Consider the following 18,844-nt stretch of genomic DNA (forward strand, 5'->3'; position numbering starts at 1 on the left):
CAATTCACCCAGATGTCATGAACAAGAACTTCCAGCAGTTGGAAATTCCCAAGATAGACATGTTTGTGACAAGACACAACAGGAAGCATCTTCATTTCTGCTTTTTCATGAATTATAGCCCAGGCTCAGTCTCAGAAGCATTCCTTTTCTCTTAGAAGGATGACTTAATTTAGCATTTCCACTCCTTCACAAGGTGCTACTCAGAGTTCAGAGGGACGGAGCCTCTCGGGTATTGAAAGCTCCTGCCTGGACACATCAGTACTGGGGCACATCTCTTCTTGAGCTGTCAGTAGATAATCCAGTCAGTCTTCTGCTGCTCCCAGACCTGATAACTCAGGACAGTCTTCAGCATCCCAACTTTCAATTAATCTACCTCATGGCTTGGAGACTCCAGTAATAAATCCAATGGCGCTTGCTTGCTCTGGTCCAGATATGAAAGTCCTCTTTGGCAGTAAGAAACCATCTGCGTGCCAAATAGAAGAGATTTGCGAGTTGGTCATTTGAGAAACATAAGTCTCCTATGCACCTGCCAATGCCTTTTACCTTGGGTGCCTTCTGCACCTGAAGCAACAAGGGCTCACTGTGTCATAAGTAAAAGTCCACTTGGCTGTCATTTCCAGCTTTCAGCACAGCATGTCTGGCTGATCAGTATTCACCAACCTATTAGTTGCATGTTTTCTTAAAGGACTTGACAGGTTATACTCTCAATTTTGACTCATGATCTCAGCATGGGACCTCCAAGATGAATGAGGCCCCACTCTGAACCATTAGCGACATGTCTTTGCTCCATCTCTCACGGAAGGTAGCTATTCTGGTGGCACTATCTTCTCTCAGGAGGGTGTCTGAGCTTAAGGCCCTAACATCTGGACCACCTTACATTGTCTTCTGTAAGGACAAGATTCAGATTTGACCACACCCAGCCACCTTCCCAAAGGAAGGTCATCTTTATTATTATTGTTACTAATAACATGATTATTAATAATAATAATAATAAAAAATTTATTGCACTGTAGTGCCTATGAGCCCTAGATATAGGCCAGAAATTTTGTGTTAGGTGGACAAATGCAGTACAAAAGTTTTTCCTTAACCTGCAGAGCTTTAAAATCTAAGTGGAAGACAAAAGACAACAAATGGGGAAGCTCAAAGAAACAATGAGATAGTACTAGTTAGCATGATAGGTAGTAGTCTCAGCACACCAGCCACTTAACCTTTGCCAAGATTTTTGTAAGCATCACAATCACTCCTTTTGAGGAGTGATTTGAAAAAAGATGAGGCAGTTTTGTGGATGTTCATGAGGGCAGTATGGAGGGGAAAAAAGAAGATACATGTTCAAAAATGTAAAATCTTGCTTTATTGGAGACTGATGTCATGAGTCAGCTTGAGACAGGAGTTGACATCTAATAATAAATTGAAATATGATGGATATGGTGGAGAGGCTCCATGAAGGGCTTTGAAAACGAAAACAAATAACCTATGTTTGGTACAACAAAGAACGGGGGAAGTGCAAGTAGAGGAATGCAAAGAGAGGGGTGACATTCATAATAATGGGCTAGGAAAGTGATTTTTTTACAGCAGCATTTGGAATGTGTATGAATAGGGAAAAATTTCATTTGTCAAGGCCAGAAAAAAGGATGTTGTAGTGACTCAGATGAGGTTTTAGTTACGTGGAAAGCTAGATGTGATGCAGAAAGAATGCACAAGATTTAGACCTAGCCTTGATGTGAGAACTTAGAGAGAGAGATCTGAGTTGAAGATGACCAGATAACTGGCCTGAGTGACAGAGAGGGGGTAGTAGAGATTAAAAGTTATGTTTTAGTCACACTGAGTTTGAAGTAATGGCGTGACATCCATGAGATGTCAGAGACAAGCAAAGATTTCAATTTAGATTGGAGTGGTCTGGCCTAAAGTAGATCAGTAAGTTTTAGTAGAGAGATGGTAGTTGAATTTGTGTTTGCAAATGAGATTATCCAGAGATAAGGTATAGAGATAGAAGAGAAAGTGATTAAAGATGGGAGCAATGTAGAACCCCACATTAAGACTCTTCCGAAAGACACAATGAATGAGCAGTTAGCTATTGGAGGAGAACTGAGAGGACAATATTTCAAGAAGACCACCAATTATCTGTGTTCAGATTTCCAAAACAGAGCACACTATGATACCATTTGGGAATAGTTTCCTTTTAAAAGAAAAATAATGAAGCCAGTAATTTTTATTAAAACATTTTCTTGTATATTTAAGCATTCATATCAGAAAATGACAAAAGTTATACAGTGTAACAAATTTTTTCCATTATACAGATTCCTGTAATATGTTTATTCTTACACTTCATTACTGTAATGTTCTATTCCATCTAATGATCTTTGACTTCTCTATATAATTGAATAATTTAATCAGCAGCTTGCTTGATACTAGTTATTTTTCCCCAAGCAAAATAGCTTTCCTTAAGTACATACGAAAGTACATCTGAATTCAGTTCACACTGAAGTGTCCCATATTTTGGCAAATTTTAATTATTGACTTGTTACACGTCTAGTGCAAATTATAGTTATTTTAATTTGTATATGGAATAAGTAACTTCCATAGCTTCTGGCCTATACAGAGTAGTGCATAATACTGCAAGATGCAGCATACTCTCTCTAACATTTATAGGGCAACTTACAATTTAGAAGCAGTATGACTATATAATTGAAGACTGTCATAATGGATATTCACAGTGGAACGTAATTCAAGTTTAATCTGTTCTTCAACACTGTTACCTGGGTTGGTGCTAATTGGTCAGTTGTCATAGGGATTTTTTGGGGCGGGCGGGGGAGGGGATAGAGGAAAGACTGTAATATTATTTTGTGATCACTTTGAGAGAGAGATCATTTCTAAATTAAGACAGCTTTTTAAATTAATATACATTGTAACCAGTAGAATTATGTAATGCTTATGACAAAAGTAGCGAGGTCCAGTAGTTAGGGCAGTGGGCTGGGTTCTGTTCTCAACTACACTATTGTCCCTCTGTGTGATCCTGGGCAGGTGACTTCACCTTGTTATGCCTCTTTTCCCTCTCAGTGTTTGTCCGTTTTGTCTGTTTCCAGTGTAAACTCTTTTAGGCAGAAGCTGTCAATTAAAATGTGTGTGTACAGTGTCTAGCACAATGAAAATCCAGTCTTAGTTGGAGTCTGTAGGCTCCATTGTAATACAAATTATAAATAAAATGTCAAGGGGAAAATAAGATTTGGAACTGTGACTTGGAGATTGTCCCAGAAGCAGCGCACATGGAAAAGCTTAAATGAACTTGTTATACAGCAATGTTGGCAAATACAGAATTCGATTCTCATCCACTGAATTGTGATTGATTAAATTTCACTCTAATTGTGTTTCGTACATAACTCAACTTGCTGAAGATGTGATTTTAAATACTTTTTTTTTAATGTGGCAAATGTTAATAAGTAAATAAAACCTCTTCAAATAACATAATTTTTTATTCCTAATTTTCAAAACTGCATTTTCATAATATCAAATTCTAATGCACAATGTGAAGTAATCTGATGCATATTCAAAAGAAAATCTACTGGAACGCTCTCTGTTTACCAGACTCTTTTACGAGCCTCGTGTCTGATTTCACACAGCAGCTCTGAGTGAAGGCAGCAGGTTTTCACTTGGCAAATACTCTGTAACAAAGCAAGGACTGATTTGTTAAATGCCTTCCTTATGTCCAATGGATTTTGTTGGAGATCTAGAGACCAAATAAAAGCCTGATGAAAGATGCAGTCTTATTTTAAAGTCTTACTTATTTATTGAAAAATTAAATGAAAATGCTTTAGTTTCAGCATGTAGTCTTCTGAATTAGTATTTTAAATCAAAACTATAATGAAGACATGTTACTTGAAACTATAGTTCCTACTGATGGAAAAATAGATTCTTAAATGTCCTTGGGAGGGTGGCAGATGCTGATTTTTATAGCAAGTGTTTTTGAATTACGTAACTGATGTTAGGCTATAGGTTTAAGGTCATCCTATGAGTAACCTGTATGAGGTTATAAATGACAAAATAAGGTCATTCGGTCCCTCTTTTGGAATATGAGGAAGAACAAAATACATAACATGTAGACTTGGTAATTTAGAATACAACTAGGAAAATAATGCAGTCATGAACATTGATTTAAATTAAGAGTTAATTGCTTTTGACTGTATTCACAATCAGTGTTCCATGTAAGCTGTGCATGTGGGAAGCCACCCAGGAGAAATTCAAATACTCCACCTGATTAGTAGAGTGTCCACAGCTGGGCAGCATGTGTTTCTGTTGGTGGTGCACATGCCTCAGTGCACATAACAAAATAAATTCCATACTTGGTTGGAAAAAATTAAAGGGAACATTGTTCACTTTCTTTGAACATTAGTGTAAGTAACATTTTTGTCCACAGGAATTCTCAGGAAAGTGAATATGTTGTGAGTACTTGCATAATATGTTTGTATAAAAGTTTATATCAGAAGTTGCCTAGTTGTCTTGAAATCTTTGGGGTTCGTTCCTTGAAATTTTTGTCTGCTCAGAGAATAGAAACATAATATGATCAGACACACCAGAAATTGATGACATAATTGAAACAAATAGTGTATATTAAACTCACAGTTTGAAACATGTTTGCATAAAGTGTTCTTTGAGTAATTACAAATAGTGAGCATACTTGTAAACATTCTTTACAAATCAAGAAGTCTAAAGTCAGTAAATAAATCACTTGCTGTGAATACTTCAGTTATTATTCAGACTCCTAATTTTAGTAGGAATACAATGCTAATGGTAAAAGAGGATATCAAATACTATCATGATTTCATGAAGTGCAAAATGTGATTTAAACAGCTAGAAATGCTACTTCGCTTTAATGTATAACAGTTTATAATTAGATTTTCTACAATAATATATACATTTTTATTTTGCTAAAGATGCAACTGCTTATGTTGAAGCCAGGTAGAACCTCAAAAATTTGTAAGAGAAAAATATTTATCATGTTCAGTGTGCATCCTAGTGGCTTTACTACCTGCTGTGATCTGTTCAGTTTAGATATTCTGTTACATAACTCTTCCCTTTAGCTTGTTTAAGATAAGCTTTATAGACATGTTGGAGTCAGAGCCAAATGATGGTGTCCAATATTACTCTTTCCTCTATGACCCGTATTTTCTGGAACCTTGCTAAAGATACTGGGGTCACTATGCATCTTTCCAGTTAGCCCCCTCACCTGAAGCCCTTCTTTAATCTCTTTACATGGTTAATGAATTAGTAAATGTACTCTGTTGATTTGACAGAATGTAGTTACATTATTTCATATTATACTGATAATTTTCACAATTAGCGAGCATTTAGTACAAGTGGTAGAAGCAAGGAGATACTAGAGTAGTGATGTGGATAGGAGCTAAATTTTTTGCACTCCTTGAATGCTTGCCATATGTACTATTTATACTTTTGTTATTGTATGGGAACAGTCCAGACAAGCAAAATTTAAATTTGTATGGATAAGTTGTTTGTTAAATATTGGATAAATTGTACATTAAGGAATTTGTCCTGCAGCCCTGTTAGACGTTTCAACAAACTCTTAAATATATTTTTTGAGTTATGGAAGAGTAAAAATATATTTTCTGCTGGAAAGATGTATGTATACTTAATTTAAATGGTTGAACTTCATAAACTGAAACTTTTCAGGTCTCTAGTCTGAAGTCATGAGTAAGAACTAGTTTGTAAAATTAAATACTTTGAATACAGTCCTGTAGCGATGGGGAAAGATTCTCAGATGGCTCTATTGACTTACAATTTGAAACAATCAAAAGGATCAGAGAAAAAAAGTGTAAGGGTTCTCTTATATCGTTACCTTGATTTTAGGCTTTGTGCAGGCTCTCTGCACAGACATGAATTTCTCTAATCTGAAAGTAAACTATACTTTTCCGCTTGGCTCATTTTAATTGGAATTTTAGGAAAGTCTCTTACTAAAGTTTTGATTGTATTTTAAAATGAAAACAGAATATTGGACATCCTAGGTTTGAGCTAGAAAGGGATTACATTCTGTAAAAATGTCACCACCAGCTTATAATGTCCATTGAGGTCTGTGGTATTCTGTATTGCTGAAATGTTTCCTTAATTTATTTTAATGTATGTATAAAAATTTTACCTCTTATCATCCTCTCTTATTCCTCATTCCTCAAAAGAATTAATGGCAATGAGGACTAGTCTCCATTGCTTCCTACCTAAAAATTGAGACTGTTTAAGTCAATCTGCCACCCTCAGCAAAATTTTAGTGTGCACAGCACGCCTACCCTTGCAACAGATTCTCAAGTGTAGAGGTATTGCAATCTGGTGTACAGGGTTGCAGTGCTACTCACTAGAGCCCTGCATGGATACACATTTATTTTTGCAGATACAAATCAGTATCCACGGAACTGCAGGTCTCTCCCGGGAACCACAGCAGTGAAAGCAGCAGAACATGAAGCCGCCATTCTCAAAAGCCACACTGGCAGCTCCTCCAGCATGGCTGTACCTCCCTTAGCTCCACCCAGTACTCTTCCATGCGTCTGTCTGCATCTCCTGTCAAAGAGCATGCTGGTGAGCCATGCCGGAGGAGCTCCGGTGCAGGGAGCTAGCTCCTGTGAACAGTGGCTCTGTATTCTGTTTTGTTTGCTGCTGCAGTTTCCAGGAGAGCCCTATAGTTCCATGGATACCAATTTATATCCGCAGTAACAAATTTGTATCCATACAGGGTTCTGCTAATCAGGTTTGGCCTGGCTCCCTGACAGTGGCACAGTTTTTCTATGGCTGGAGCAGCCCCTGCCTAGAAATGCTAAAAAAAATTAAGCTGCTGCTCTTTGAAATTCCCAAGTTATGGCTGTCTATGAACACTTCTCCTATATTATATGTAACTATATACTGCTGGTTCAAAAAGCAATCTGTGTAAAAAAAATGCCTCCATGTTGTTTTCCTTTTTCTAGTTGGAGCCGCCAAATGATTTCAGTTCGTGAAGCCAAAGCCATTCCAAGACCTGATGGTATTGAATGGAGAAACAAATTCATTTGTGTAGAAGGTAAAGTGTGAAACTGTACTTTTTGTTTTCAGTTTCATATATTTAGTTTCTTGATGGTGTTGATTTAACTTAGTCTGTCACTCATAGGCTTTGCTTATCTCTTATTTCAGGCATTTCAGTGGAAAAGTTAGACTACTGTTTTATATTATAACTATGTAGCAAAATCCTGTTTGCCTAAAGTTGAAATATTTGCTTGCTTCTTTACTGTGAGTGATTTTTACCATTGTTGTACAATATCTTATGCTTCACTTCACATGCTGTTTTTTTGGTGATTTCTCCCAGTTTCTTTCACTCAGGCTGTGTCTAGACTGCAGGGTTTTTCGAAAAAAGTAGCCTTTTTTCGAAAAAACTTCACCTGCGTCTAGACTACAGCCGCGTTCTTTCGAAATTAAATCGAAAGAACGCGGCTTTTCTTTCGACGGCGGTACTCCTCATTTCACAAGGAAGAACACCTTTTTTCGAAAGTGCTCTTTGGAAAAAAGGCGTTCTTGAATGCAAACAGGGCTTTTTCAAAAGAGAGCATCCAGACTGCCTGGGTGCTGTCTTTCAAAAAAGCGACTTGCTTTTTCGAAAGTACTGCTTGCAGTCTAGACGCTCTTTTTCGAAAGAGGCTTTTTCGAAAGTATCTTTTGAAAAAGTCTCTTTCGAAAGTGGCTTGCACATAGCCTTATAGTGTATGTGTTACAGGCAGAGATGATAGCGTTGCCTAGTATTAAGGAAGACTGGTACTACCCATTATGTGACTTTAATAGTTTTCAGAGGGTCAGGTGAACTAGTGGGTAGCACATCCAGTTTCCAGTCTCGCGACTGCCAGCAAGAACAACTTTCAGTCCACTTCCTAACCCTTGTTATGGTGGCCTAGCTTCACCTCAGGGTTTTCAATAGCCTGCTGTCCCCTTACTATAGTGGAATGAGGCTTTGGCTCCTCCTGCAATAAGGGCAGTTTTTAAGGGAGGGCTAGGCAGTGCAAAGGCGGTAGCCAGCTCCCAGGAAGCAGGGGCAGCAACTGGTGTGTGCTGGGAGCTGGCTTAAAGGTGTAACTGCTGAGATTTTCAGCAGTTAGTTACTTAATTATCTGCTTTTTAACATCTCTACTTACTACCCTCTATCTCCACTCACATTTCCAAGTTCAATATAAAATAATAAAAGGAAAGGCAAGAGAACTAAACCTTCAGCCCCAACCAGGCTCAGCAGGCTGTCTTTGTCCCCACAGAGAGGCTTCTTCAGCACCCATGTTCTGGAGCCCTCTGGCTGATTCTGTTGTCTTCCCCCTTCTGAGCTGAGTTTCTCCTTTTTAAAGACATTTGAAGCATATCCTGCAGGTTGGAAGGGACAAGGCTTGGTGGGGCCCTATTTACAATGCTCCATTCTTCAGCTGCTAATAATTTTGCCAAATTCAGATTTTCTGTTCCGATTGACCATCTGTATGGGGGGGGAGGGGTGAGAGAGAGAGAGGGAGATTCATATGGTCCAGCCTTTTCCAAAAACAAGGCTATAAAAAAATATTGTTTTGCATTGTTAAAATTCTACAAACGTTTTCTTTGAGAAGATCTATCACCTCCATGGTTTAGCATAAGGAATCAGAATTTGTGGTGGAGGGGGAGCCTATACTTCGTGTCAAGTATGTTACTTTTGCTGTTCCTTTGAAAATCTGCCCAAATAGTGCCAAGTTATACGGTAAACCTTTGAAAAATCTCAGTTGACACATGTTCCATGGTGATGTCTTAGAGTTTAGTATCTTAAATCACTGATTCTATCCAAACTGGGCATGCTTTAGCCCATAGGTTCTGAAACTGGGGGGTTTGAAGAAATTCCAGGGGGGCATAAGGCGACCCAGTCTCTCTCTTACCCCCCCCCCCCCTGCAGTCAATTCCCCTCCCAAGAAAGAACCTGGTCTGTCTAGTAAAAAAATTCAGGGGGGGAATGGAGCATCTCAGGTAGACTTCAGAATGGCCACCTTTTAAGGGCAATGCCTGCTCTGCTCTTAAAATGGATTATTTTATATATATTATTTGCTCAACAAGTTTTGCTATTGGGGGGGGTGCGAGGAGTGAGGGTTTCTCAAAAATGAAAAAGGGGGCGTGATGCTGAAAAGTTTGGGAACCATTGCTTTAGCCCCTTGTGGCTCTTAGCTGCGTGTATGCCATCCTCACAGAGCAGCTGAGCTTGTTCCATCCCCTCATAGCTTATGTGTGTGCGCTCAGGTTTTTAGAGAAGCTTGCACAATAGCTGCCTGCAGTGTACCTGATTCAGGCCAGTATTAATTAGTCTCATTTACGTGAGTCTTTTCCACAACTGTGTAGTTAAACTTTTTTTTTTAATTCTACAAAACCTGCCTTGCTGCTATCCTTGAAACATTCTGTTTCCTAATGGAAAGATGATGTTTGCAGTCCTCTTCTCAATCATTAAATTGTCAGGGTGGCAGTTTGGTTGTTTTATATGTAACATTTATTTTAGTGACTTACTCTTCTGATTAGTGAGTAAAATAATTTGCATTAGTTTTTCTTTGAAAACATTCTGACATTTAGGAAACATTAAGCAACAATTAATAGTTTTTTTTTTTATTTTAATTAAAATGTTCCACACACAGTCTCGCAAAATTTGTCTTGCTCAGTCTTCCAATGCAAGTATTTCTTTTGATAGAAAAATAAAATATAATTATTTTATTGTCATTTATTAGCATAGCATAGGAAAAGTTTGAGTCTCAACTGGGACAGTTTCTTGATAATCTTGTTATTTAAAGTGTTTAGTATCTTGGGTAAAGTATGGAATGCCTGCCTAATGTTACAGAATCAGTGTCAAATTTCAGACAGATAAAAGGAGGAAATCATAGAAGATTAGAGTTGGAAGAGACCTCAGGAGGTCATCTTGTCCAGCCCCCTGCTCAAAGCAGGACCAACCCCAACTAAATCATTCCAGCTAGGGCTTTGTCAAGCCTGGCCTAAGGATGCAAATTCCACTAGCTCCCTAGGTAACCCATTCATGTACTTCACCATCCTCTTTATGAAACAGTTTATCCCAATAGCCAACCTAGACCTCGCTCATTGCTTCTTATTCTGTCATCTTCCACCACTGAGAATAGCTTAGCTCCATCCTCTTTAGAACCCACTCCCCTCCCTACAGGTAGTTGAAGGTTGCTATCACATTCCCCCCTCATTCGTCTCTTCCATAGACTAAATAAACCTAGTTTCCTCAGTCTCTCAAGTCATGTGTCCCAACTTTCTAATAATTGTTGTTGCCCTCTGCTAGTTTCTCTCCAATTGGTCCATATCCTTTCTGTAGTAGGGAGCCCAAAACTGGACACAGTACTCCAGATATGGTCTCACTAGTGGAAATAGAGTGGAATAAAACAGTGCTGACTTATATCTAGTGTCTCACCTACTGTAAACCCCAGGTTCTTCTCTGGAGAACTGCCACTTAGCAAGTTGGTCCCCAGTCTGTAGCAGTCCATGAGATTCTTTTGTCCTAAGTGCAGGACTCTGCACTTGTCCTTGTTGAACCTCCTGAGATTTCTTTTGGCCCAATCCTCCAATTTGTTTAGGCTACTCTGGACCCTATCTCTGTCCTCCAGCATATCTACGTCTCTTCCCCCTCTCCCCCAGCTTAGTGTCATCTGCAAATTTGCTAAGGATGCAATCCATCCCATCACCCCAATCCATTAACAAAACCAGCCTTAGGCCCACTTCATACTGGCTGCTAACTAGACATGGAGCCGTTCATCACTAACATGGAGCCCAATGAGCTAGCCAGCTTTCTATCCACCTTTATAGTCCATTTATCTAATCCATACTACTTTAACTTGCTGGCAAGAATTCTGTGGGAGACTGTATCAAAAGCTTTGCTAAAGTCAAGGTAAATCATAGAATCATAGGACTGGAAGGGACCTCGAGAGGTCATCAAGTCCAGCCCCCCGCCCTCAAGGCGGGACCAAGCTCCGTCTACACCATCCCTGACAGATGTCTGTCTAACCTGTTCTTAAATATCTCCAGAGAGGGAGATTCCACCACCTCCCTTGGAAATTTATTCCAATATTTGACCACCCTGAGAGTTAGGAATTTTTTCCTAATGTCCAATCTAAACCTCCCTTGCTGCACTTAAGCCCATTACTCCTTGTCCTGTCCTCAGAAACCAAGAGGAACAAATTTTCTCCTTCCTCCTTGTGACACCCTTTTAGATATTTGAAAACCGCTATCATGTCCCCCCCTTAATCTTCTTTTTTCCAAACTAAACAAGCCCAGTTCATGAAGCCTGGCTTCATAGGTCATGTTCTCTAGACCTTTAATCATTCTTGATGCTCTTCTCTGTACCCTTTCCAATTTCTCCACATCTTTCTTGAAATGTGGCGCCCAGAACTGGACACAGTACTCCAGCTGAGGCCTAACTAGTGCAGAGTAGAGCGGCAGAATGACTTCACGAGTTTTGCTTACAACACACCTGTTGATACAACCTAGAATCATATTTGCTTTTTTTGCAACAGCATCACACTGTTGACTCATATTCAACTTGTGGTCCACTATGACCCCTAGAGCTCTTTCCGCCATGCTCCTTCCTAGACAGTCGCTTCCCATCTTGTATGTATGGAACTGATTGTTCCTTCCTAAGTGGAGCACTTTGCATTTCTCTTTATTAAACTTCATCCTGTTTACCTCTGACCATTTCTCTAACTTGCTAAGATCATTTTGAATTATGTCCCTATCCTCCAAAGAAGTTGCAACCCCACCCAGTTTGGTATCATCTGCAAACTTAATAAGCGTACTCTCTATCCCAATAGCTACATCATTGATGAAGATATTGAACAGTACAGGTCCCAAAACAGACCCTTGCGGAACTCCACTTGTTATCCCTTTCCAGCAGGATTTAGCACCGTTAACAACAACTCTCTGACTACGGTTATCCAGCCAATTATGCACCCACCTTATCGTGGCCCTATCTAAGTTATATTTGCCTAGTTTATCAATAAGAATATCATGCGAGACCGTATCAAATGCCTTACTAAAGTCTAGGTATATGACATCCACCGTTTCTCCCTTATCCACAAGGCTCGTTATCCTATCAAAGAAAGCTATCAGATTAGTTTGGCATGACTTGTTTTTCATAAACCCATGCTGGCTATTCCCTATCACTTTATTACCTTCCAAGTGTTTGCATATGATTTCCTTAATTACCTGCTCCATTATCTTCCCTGGGACAGACGTTAAACTGACCTGTCTGTAGTTTCCTGGGTTGTTCTTATTCCCCTTTTTATAGATGGGCACAATATTTGCCCTTTTCCATTCTTCTGGAATCTCCCCTGTCTGCCATGATTTTTCAAAGATCATAGCTAAAGGCTCAGATACCTCCTCTATCAGCTCCTTGAGTATCCTGGGATGCATTTCATCAGGACCTGGTGACTTGCTGACATCTAACTTTCCTAAGTGATTTTTAACTTGTTCTTTGTGTATCCTATCTTCTAAACTTACCCTCTCTCTGCTTGTATTCACTACGATATGCACACCTCCAGACTTCTTGGTGAAGACCGAAACAAAAGTCATTGAGCATCTCCGCCATTTCCAAGTTTCCTGTTACTGCTTCTCCCTCCTCACTGGGCAGTGGGCCTACCCTGTCCTTGGTCTTCCTCTTGCTTTTAATGTATTTATAAAAGGTCTTCTTGTTTCCCTTTATGTCTGTAGCTAGTTTGATCTCATTTTGTGCCTTTGCCTTTCTAATCTTGCCCCTGCATTCCCGTGTTGCTTGCCTATATTCATCCTTTATTTGTCCTAGTTTCCATTTTTTTATATGACTCCTTTTTTATTTTGAGATCATGCAAGATCTCCTTGTTAAGCCAAGCTGGTCTTTTGCCATATTTTCTATCTTTCCTACACAGCGGAAAGATATCATGTCCTCCACTTTCCCCCTATCCACTTATCTCATCATAAAGGCAATTAGGTTGGTTAGACATGACTTGTTCCTGATCACCTTCCTCTCTTTCAAGTTGTTGAAAATAGTTTCCTTGAGGACTTGCTACATGTTTTTTCCAGGGATGGAGCTGAGCCTTCCCTGTGGTTTACCTTCTTTTAAAGATGGTCACTAGATTTGTCTTTTTTTCCTATTATGCAGGATCTCCCTCAATTGCTACAACTTTCAAAAGTAATGGCCAAGTTATGTAATAACATGAGCCAAGTCTCTCAGCACCCTCGCATGCAGTTTATCCAACTCCGGGCAGCTGTGCACCTCCAGATTTTCTAAATAATCCTTGATCTGTTCTTACAGCACTGAGGGCTGCTCATCTCCTCCACATACTGTGCTACCCAGTTGAAGCAGTCTGGGAGCATTAAGTCATTTATCTTTTTTCACACCTGTTACTAGGTTGCCTTCCCCGTTCAGTAAGGGTCCCACACTTCTTCTGACTACCTTCTTGTTGCTAATGTACCTGAAGAAACTCTTCTTATTATCCTTCACATACTTTGCTAGCTGCAACTCCCATTTCTCTTTTGCCTTTCTGATGATACTCTGCATGCTCAAGCAATATTTTATACTCCTCCACAGTCTGTCTGTCCAAGGATATGTTTAGACTGCATTGCTCTTTCAGAATACCGGAAGTATCCCAAAACAGCAATGCTGCGTCTTTAAAAGAACACATCCCATTTGTCGGAACAGTGCCTTATTTTGAAATTTGGCACTGTGTAAACAGCACCAAATTTCAATATAAGCTCTTTCGATTTAGACTCAGAATAAGCTACGCAATTTGCTTATCACAAATTGCATAGCTTATTCCAACAGAACGGTGCTGTCTATATGCACTCCAAGTTTCCACTTCTTGTAAGCTTGCATTTAAAAGGCATAGCTGCAGTGGGATCTAACCCAGCTGCAGCTCTGCAGTTTCCTCCCTTATCGAGTAGTTGATGGAAATTCCATCGACTACTCGATTAGCTGATTAAACGCAATTTAACATCCTTAGTCTGATGGTCTATTGTAAAACCACCTCAGCATCATCCTTATTGCTCTTGCCTCTAAACTCAGAGACTCACCAGGCTTTTCTTTTTCATATGGAAGCTTTGTGTGATCATTTTGCTTTCTTACGTACGTGGAACTCCTCCACCTTTTCTCTCCTGCTTGTCCTTCCTTAATAGTGTATACCTATCCATGACAATGCTCCATTCATGTGAGTTACCCCACCGAGTCTTTATTATTCCAATCACATTGTCATTGGCTGTGCCAGGACTTCTAGTCCTTCCTGTTTATTTTTCAGGCTTCTTGTATTTGTGTACAGGCACCTACTTTTGCAGTATGTACCTTCCTTCCTTTGTGTCCTTCCAGTATCCCACTTCCCCACTTACCTCAGCACTTAGGTCACCATCGCCCTGTAAGCCTTCTGTAAAGCCCTGCTCAGTAGGGGTATGTCTACACTACACGGTCATTTTTCTGAAAAAAAAAATCACTTACATCCACACTGTAATCACATTCTTTCGGGGGGGGGGGGGGGGAATCAAAAGAACAAAGGGGTTTTTCCAACATTGGTAAATCTCTTTCTATGAGGAAGAAGCTTTTTTCCAAAAGTGCTCTTTCAGAAAAAGGTGTATGTGGACGGGGAAGAGGGAGTTCTTTCAAAAGAAGAAGAAAGAGGAAAAAGCACAGGTGTCCTGGTTGTCACTCTGTCCATAGTAATCACAGCTTAATTGTGACTGTGTCCATTCAGTGTGGACACTACCTTTCAAAAAAGCAGATCGCTTTTGTTGTGTAGACAGTCTCTTTCGGAAGAAGTTTTTTCAGAAGATCTCATCAGGTAAAGCTTCTTCTGAAAAAAGCCTGCAGTCTAGACATAGCCCAGGTTAGCAAGCCTGTCTACAAAGATGTTCTTCCCTCTGTTCGTTATGTGGACCCCATTTCTTTCTAGGATTTCTTCCTGGAATGACATTCCAAAGCCCTCTTTCCAACACCACCTGCACAACCATGCATTTACCTCTACAATTTGATGGTCCCTACTTAGTTTTTTTCCTTCAATAGGGAGGATAGAGAAGAACACAACCTGCACCTCAAACTTCCTTATGCTTTCCCCCAGAAATACTATATGTGACATAATCAGTACTTTGAATTCACAGCAGTAACATGTCACTGTGTCAAATTCTGTCTCTAGATTAGAGTGCTAAAATCTTGTGGATTGGATGGCCAATATTCTGATCTAGTATAAAAGCCAGTTGCCTGTAAAGTGAAATGAGTGTGATAGTAAGCACCCAGTTACATATTTTAAATATTTTTAGGAAGAAAATTCTAGAAGCATGCCAAACAAACCAGGTAGTCCATTATACTGACAAATAAGTACTGACGTTCATTTGAATGTGGAGTGTAATTTGGATGGTTTCAATAATGAAAGATCTCAGTCTTATTGTCCCTATCCTGGCAAAATATCTGTGAATTAAATGTGAGCTTGGAACAGGGTGGCACTCACCCCTAATGAGTATTCCTTACCCCTGGGCTCAGGTGAGCCCACCCTGGGCTGTCTGTGGTCCAGTTGTTCTTCCAACGAGCCAGGAACCCAGTTCCTTCTCTTTCAGCTCCAGGCTAGAACTGGCTACTCTGCTGCTACTGCTATTTTTATCTGACCCTCCTGGCCCCCTATTGGCTGCTCTAGCAGCCCCTCTAGTTGCTTCTCCTGCAGCTGTTCTACATTGCCTAGAGGACTATTTCTTTCTCTTTTCTGGGGTAGGGTGTGACGGGGGCCATGAGGCCTTCAGCAGGGGCCTCTGGAATTGGTCCACCTCGCCACGTGGCTTTTCTTTAATAAGGATTGTAAGGATAGGACATAAATGAATATTTTGGAAAGTCACAACACCTCATTGCTATTATAATTAAAAATATGTATGACAAATCCAAAACTGTTTAAGACTAACATTGTGCTCAATTTATACATGTGCTAAAATATAATGTCTATCATATGTCTATTAATGTATTTTGTAAAACAAATATGCACACATCCACTAAAATTAAAAGGATTTCTAAACCACTAAAGAGAAAGTAGCCAAAATTTGACATATTAAAAGTAGACTAATCTAGTTAGGACTGTGTTTTGCCTTCAGGGCTCTGTCATTGTCTCTTGTACCATCTGAAAGTATGAAATACAGCATAGTGTACTGAAACTGTACTCTGGAAAAGTGTAGACAGACTGGATACTAAACTTGTTTTGCAGTGAAATTAAAGGGCAGTCTGTTCATGGTAATCCTATAGGGCGGGATGGGCAAATACAGGCCAGTAGGCTGGACCCAGTTGGGCACAGGCCCCCACTGCTATAATTATCTGCACGGCTGCAGGTACTGGCCATTACAGTTTCTATGTGCCATGGATCACCATTCCCTGCCAGTGGGAGCTACAGGAAGAAGTGTACCAATCCATGCCACTTCCCGTTTCTCCTGTTAGCCAAGAACAGCTAATCTGTGGCCAACAAGAGCTGCGATCGCCCTCACTCATACCTTGTGGCTGTGCAGGTAAATACAGTGGTGGCAACCTGCCAGGGGCTAATTCTGGCAAACTGTTACTGTCCACTCTCGCTACAGTGTATTTGTTCTTCTGCAGAGAGGAGTGCAGATTTATGAAATTTTTGAAAGATGGTTTTCTTAACTATTTTATAGGTATTTTGTTAGTACATATTCAGGTGCAGGTTGAATTTCTCTGGTCCAGCTCCCTCGGTACCTGATCAGTGTCAAATCAGAGAATTTTCCAGATCATTGGAGGTCAGTATTATCTAGCAGCATTACTAACACTTCCACTGATTACTGGGCTGTTAGAGGCCATTTAGTGGTAAATTAGAGCTAAATTACAACACAGAACACTGACAGCTAGGTCTGGTGGCTGTAAATAAACTTTTATGAGACAGTGGGAAACTTGGCCATGCCCATGAAAAGTGGACATCTGGCTAGCTAAAATCATTCTAGACAATGGATGTTTCTGGACCAGAAAGCGCTGGGCTATAGAGGTTCAACCTGTATAAGAAAAATATCGTATTTTATCACTGCGGTCTGTTGTACAATTTTTGTCTCAAAAGATACTCCGTAATAAGATAAAATAGGGTATGTCTACACTACAACGTTAATTCGAACTAAGCTAATTTGAACTAACGGATCCAGACTAAAAAACTAGTTCGAATTAGCGTTTTGGTCATTCGAACTAGCATGTCCACATTAAGTGGACCCTGAACCGGGCTTAAGGATGGCCGGAAGCAGTGCCGGCAGGGCATCAGAGAAGAACTTAGAGCGTGGAGATGCTTTCTCAGGCTAGCCGAGGGCTGTGCTTAAAGGGTCTCGACCCCCACCCCAGACAGACAGTTCTCAGGGGTGCCCCGCTTGCAAAGCAGTCCTGGCTTGGAGTGCCCGGGCACATCACAGCACTCGGCCATCAGCCTGGCTGCACTTGCCACAGGCTGCCATCTGGGGAGAGGGGACAATTGGGGGGCTGCAGGAGAGCTTCCACCCCCAGAAGCCCACAGAGCCAGCCCAGTCCTCCCCATCGGGGGCTCGTGCCCCATTCCTCCCTCACCTCCTTCCACTTACCTTTCCCTAGCCCCTCTTCTTGATGTACAAAATAAAGATCATGTGTCTTCCAAAATGGAATCTGTCTTGATTGAACAAAACTGGGGGAGACTGGGAAAAGGAGGTGGGAAAGGGGAAGAGAGAGAGTGGGAGAGGGGAGGGCAACTAAAATGATCAGGGGTTGGGAACAGGTCCCATATGAAGAGAGGCTAAAGAGACTGGGACTTTTCAGCTTAGAAAAGAGGAGACTGAGGGGGGACAGAATAGAGGTCTCTAAAAGCATGAGTGGGGTGGAGAGGGTGCATACAGAAAAGTTCTTCATTAGTTCCCATAAAGAAGGACTAGAGGACACCAAAGGAAAGGAATGGGTAGCAGGCTTCAAACTAGTAACAGAAAGTTGTTCTTCACAAAGCAAAGAGTCAACCTGTGGAACTCCTTGCTGCAGGAGGCTGTGAAGGCTAGAACTAGAACAGAGTTTAAAGGGAAGTGAGATCAAGTCATGGAGGCTGGGTCCATGGAGTGGTATTAGCCAGGGGGTAGGAGTGGTGTCCCTGCCCAAGGTTTGTGGAAGGCTGGAGAGGGATGGCACGAGACAAATGGCTTGGTCACTGTCTTCGGTCCATCCCCTCCAGGGTCCCTAGGGTTGGTCGCTGTCGGCAAACAGGCTACTGGGCTAGATGGACCTTTGGTCTGACCCAGGACGGCCATTGTAAGCTCAAGGCTCAGGGTCGGGAGTCTCACTGGACTCCCTTGATTCTCTTGCACACCTGCTCCTGGGTGGCCAGGCTGGCAGCTCTCCTACCCTAGATGGCCACTTTCCTGTGCCTAGTGAAGAGATCGTGGACAAGGTCCACGATGTCTGCACTAACCCAGGCGGGTGCCCGCCTCTTGCGGTCCCGGGCAAGCTCCCGGGAGCCGCCAGCCTGGACCCGGGAAGAGGGGAAGGGCTGGGGGGCATCGGGTGGGTGGCTCGATCCGTGCCAGGTGCAGGGTCTGCTGGCTGGGTGCTGGCAGGCTTGCACCTGGCACAGGCACTGTAGCCAGCCCGTGCCCCTTTAAGGGGTCCGGGGCCGGGAGGGGGGCAGACGAGTTTCCCTGGTGTTGGCCAGAGTGGCCACCAGGGAAACCTGGGGAGGGCTAGCCTACTACTAGTTCAAATTAAGGGGCTACACACCCTTTAATTCGAACTAGCTAGTTCGAACTAGGCTTAATCCTCGTAAAATGAGGTTTTCCTAGTTCGAACTAAGCGCTCCGTTCGAATTTAATTCGAACTAACGGAGTGCTAGTGTAGCGC

General features: G+C 41.2%; 1 protein-coding gene across 10 annotated transcripts in view; it reads left to right on the forward strand.

The window, feature by feature from the left end:
- Nucleotides 1-18,844, forward strand: part of TENT2 (terminal nucleotidyltransferase 2) — an 81,064-nt gene that overhangs the window by 59,201 nt on the left and 3,019 nt on the right. For all 10 annotated transcript variants that reach the window (XR_012904874.2, XM_075932335.2, XM_089779368.1 and 7 more), the window contains one exon: nucleotides 6,960-7,051. Coding sequence is in view for 9 of the 10 variants with exons in the window: in XM_075932335.2 (XP_075788450.1) it covers nucleotides 6,960-7,051 (92 nt within the window). In the remaining variant the exon portion in view is untranslated. The remainder of the gene's footprint in view (nucleotides 1-6,959; nucleotides 7,052-18,844) is intronic.

The sequence above is a fragment of the Pelodiscus sinensis genome, chromosome 6 (assembly GCF_052426305.1).
Source record: "Pelodiscus sinensis isolate ZL-2025 chromosome 6, ASM5242630v1, whole genome shotgun sequence".
In the NCBI taxonomy this organism is placed as follows: Eukaryota; Metazoa; Chordata; order Testudines; family Trionychidae; genus Pelodiscus; species Pelodiscus sinensis.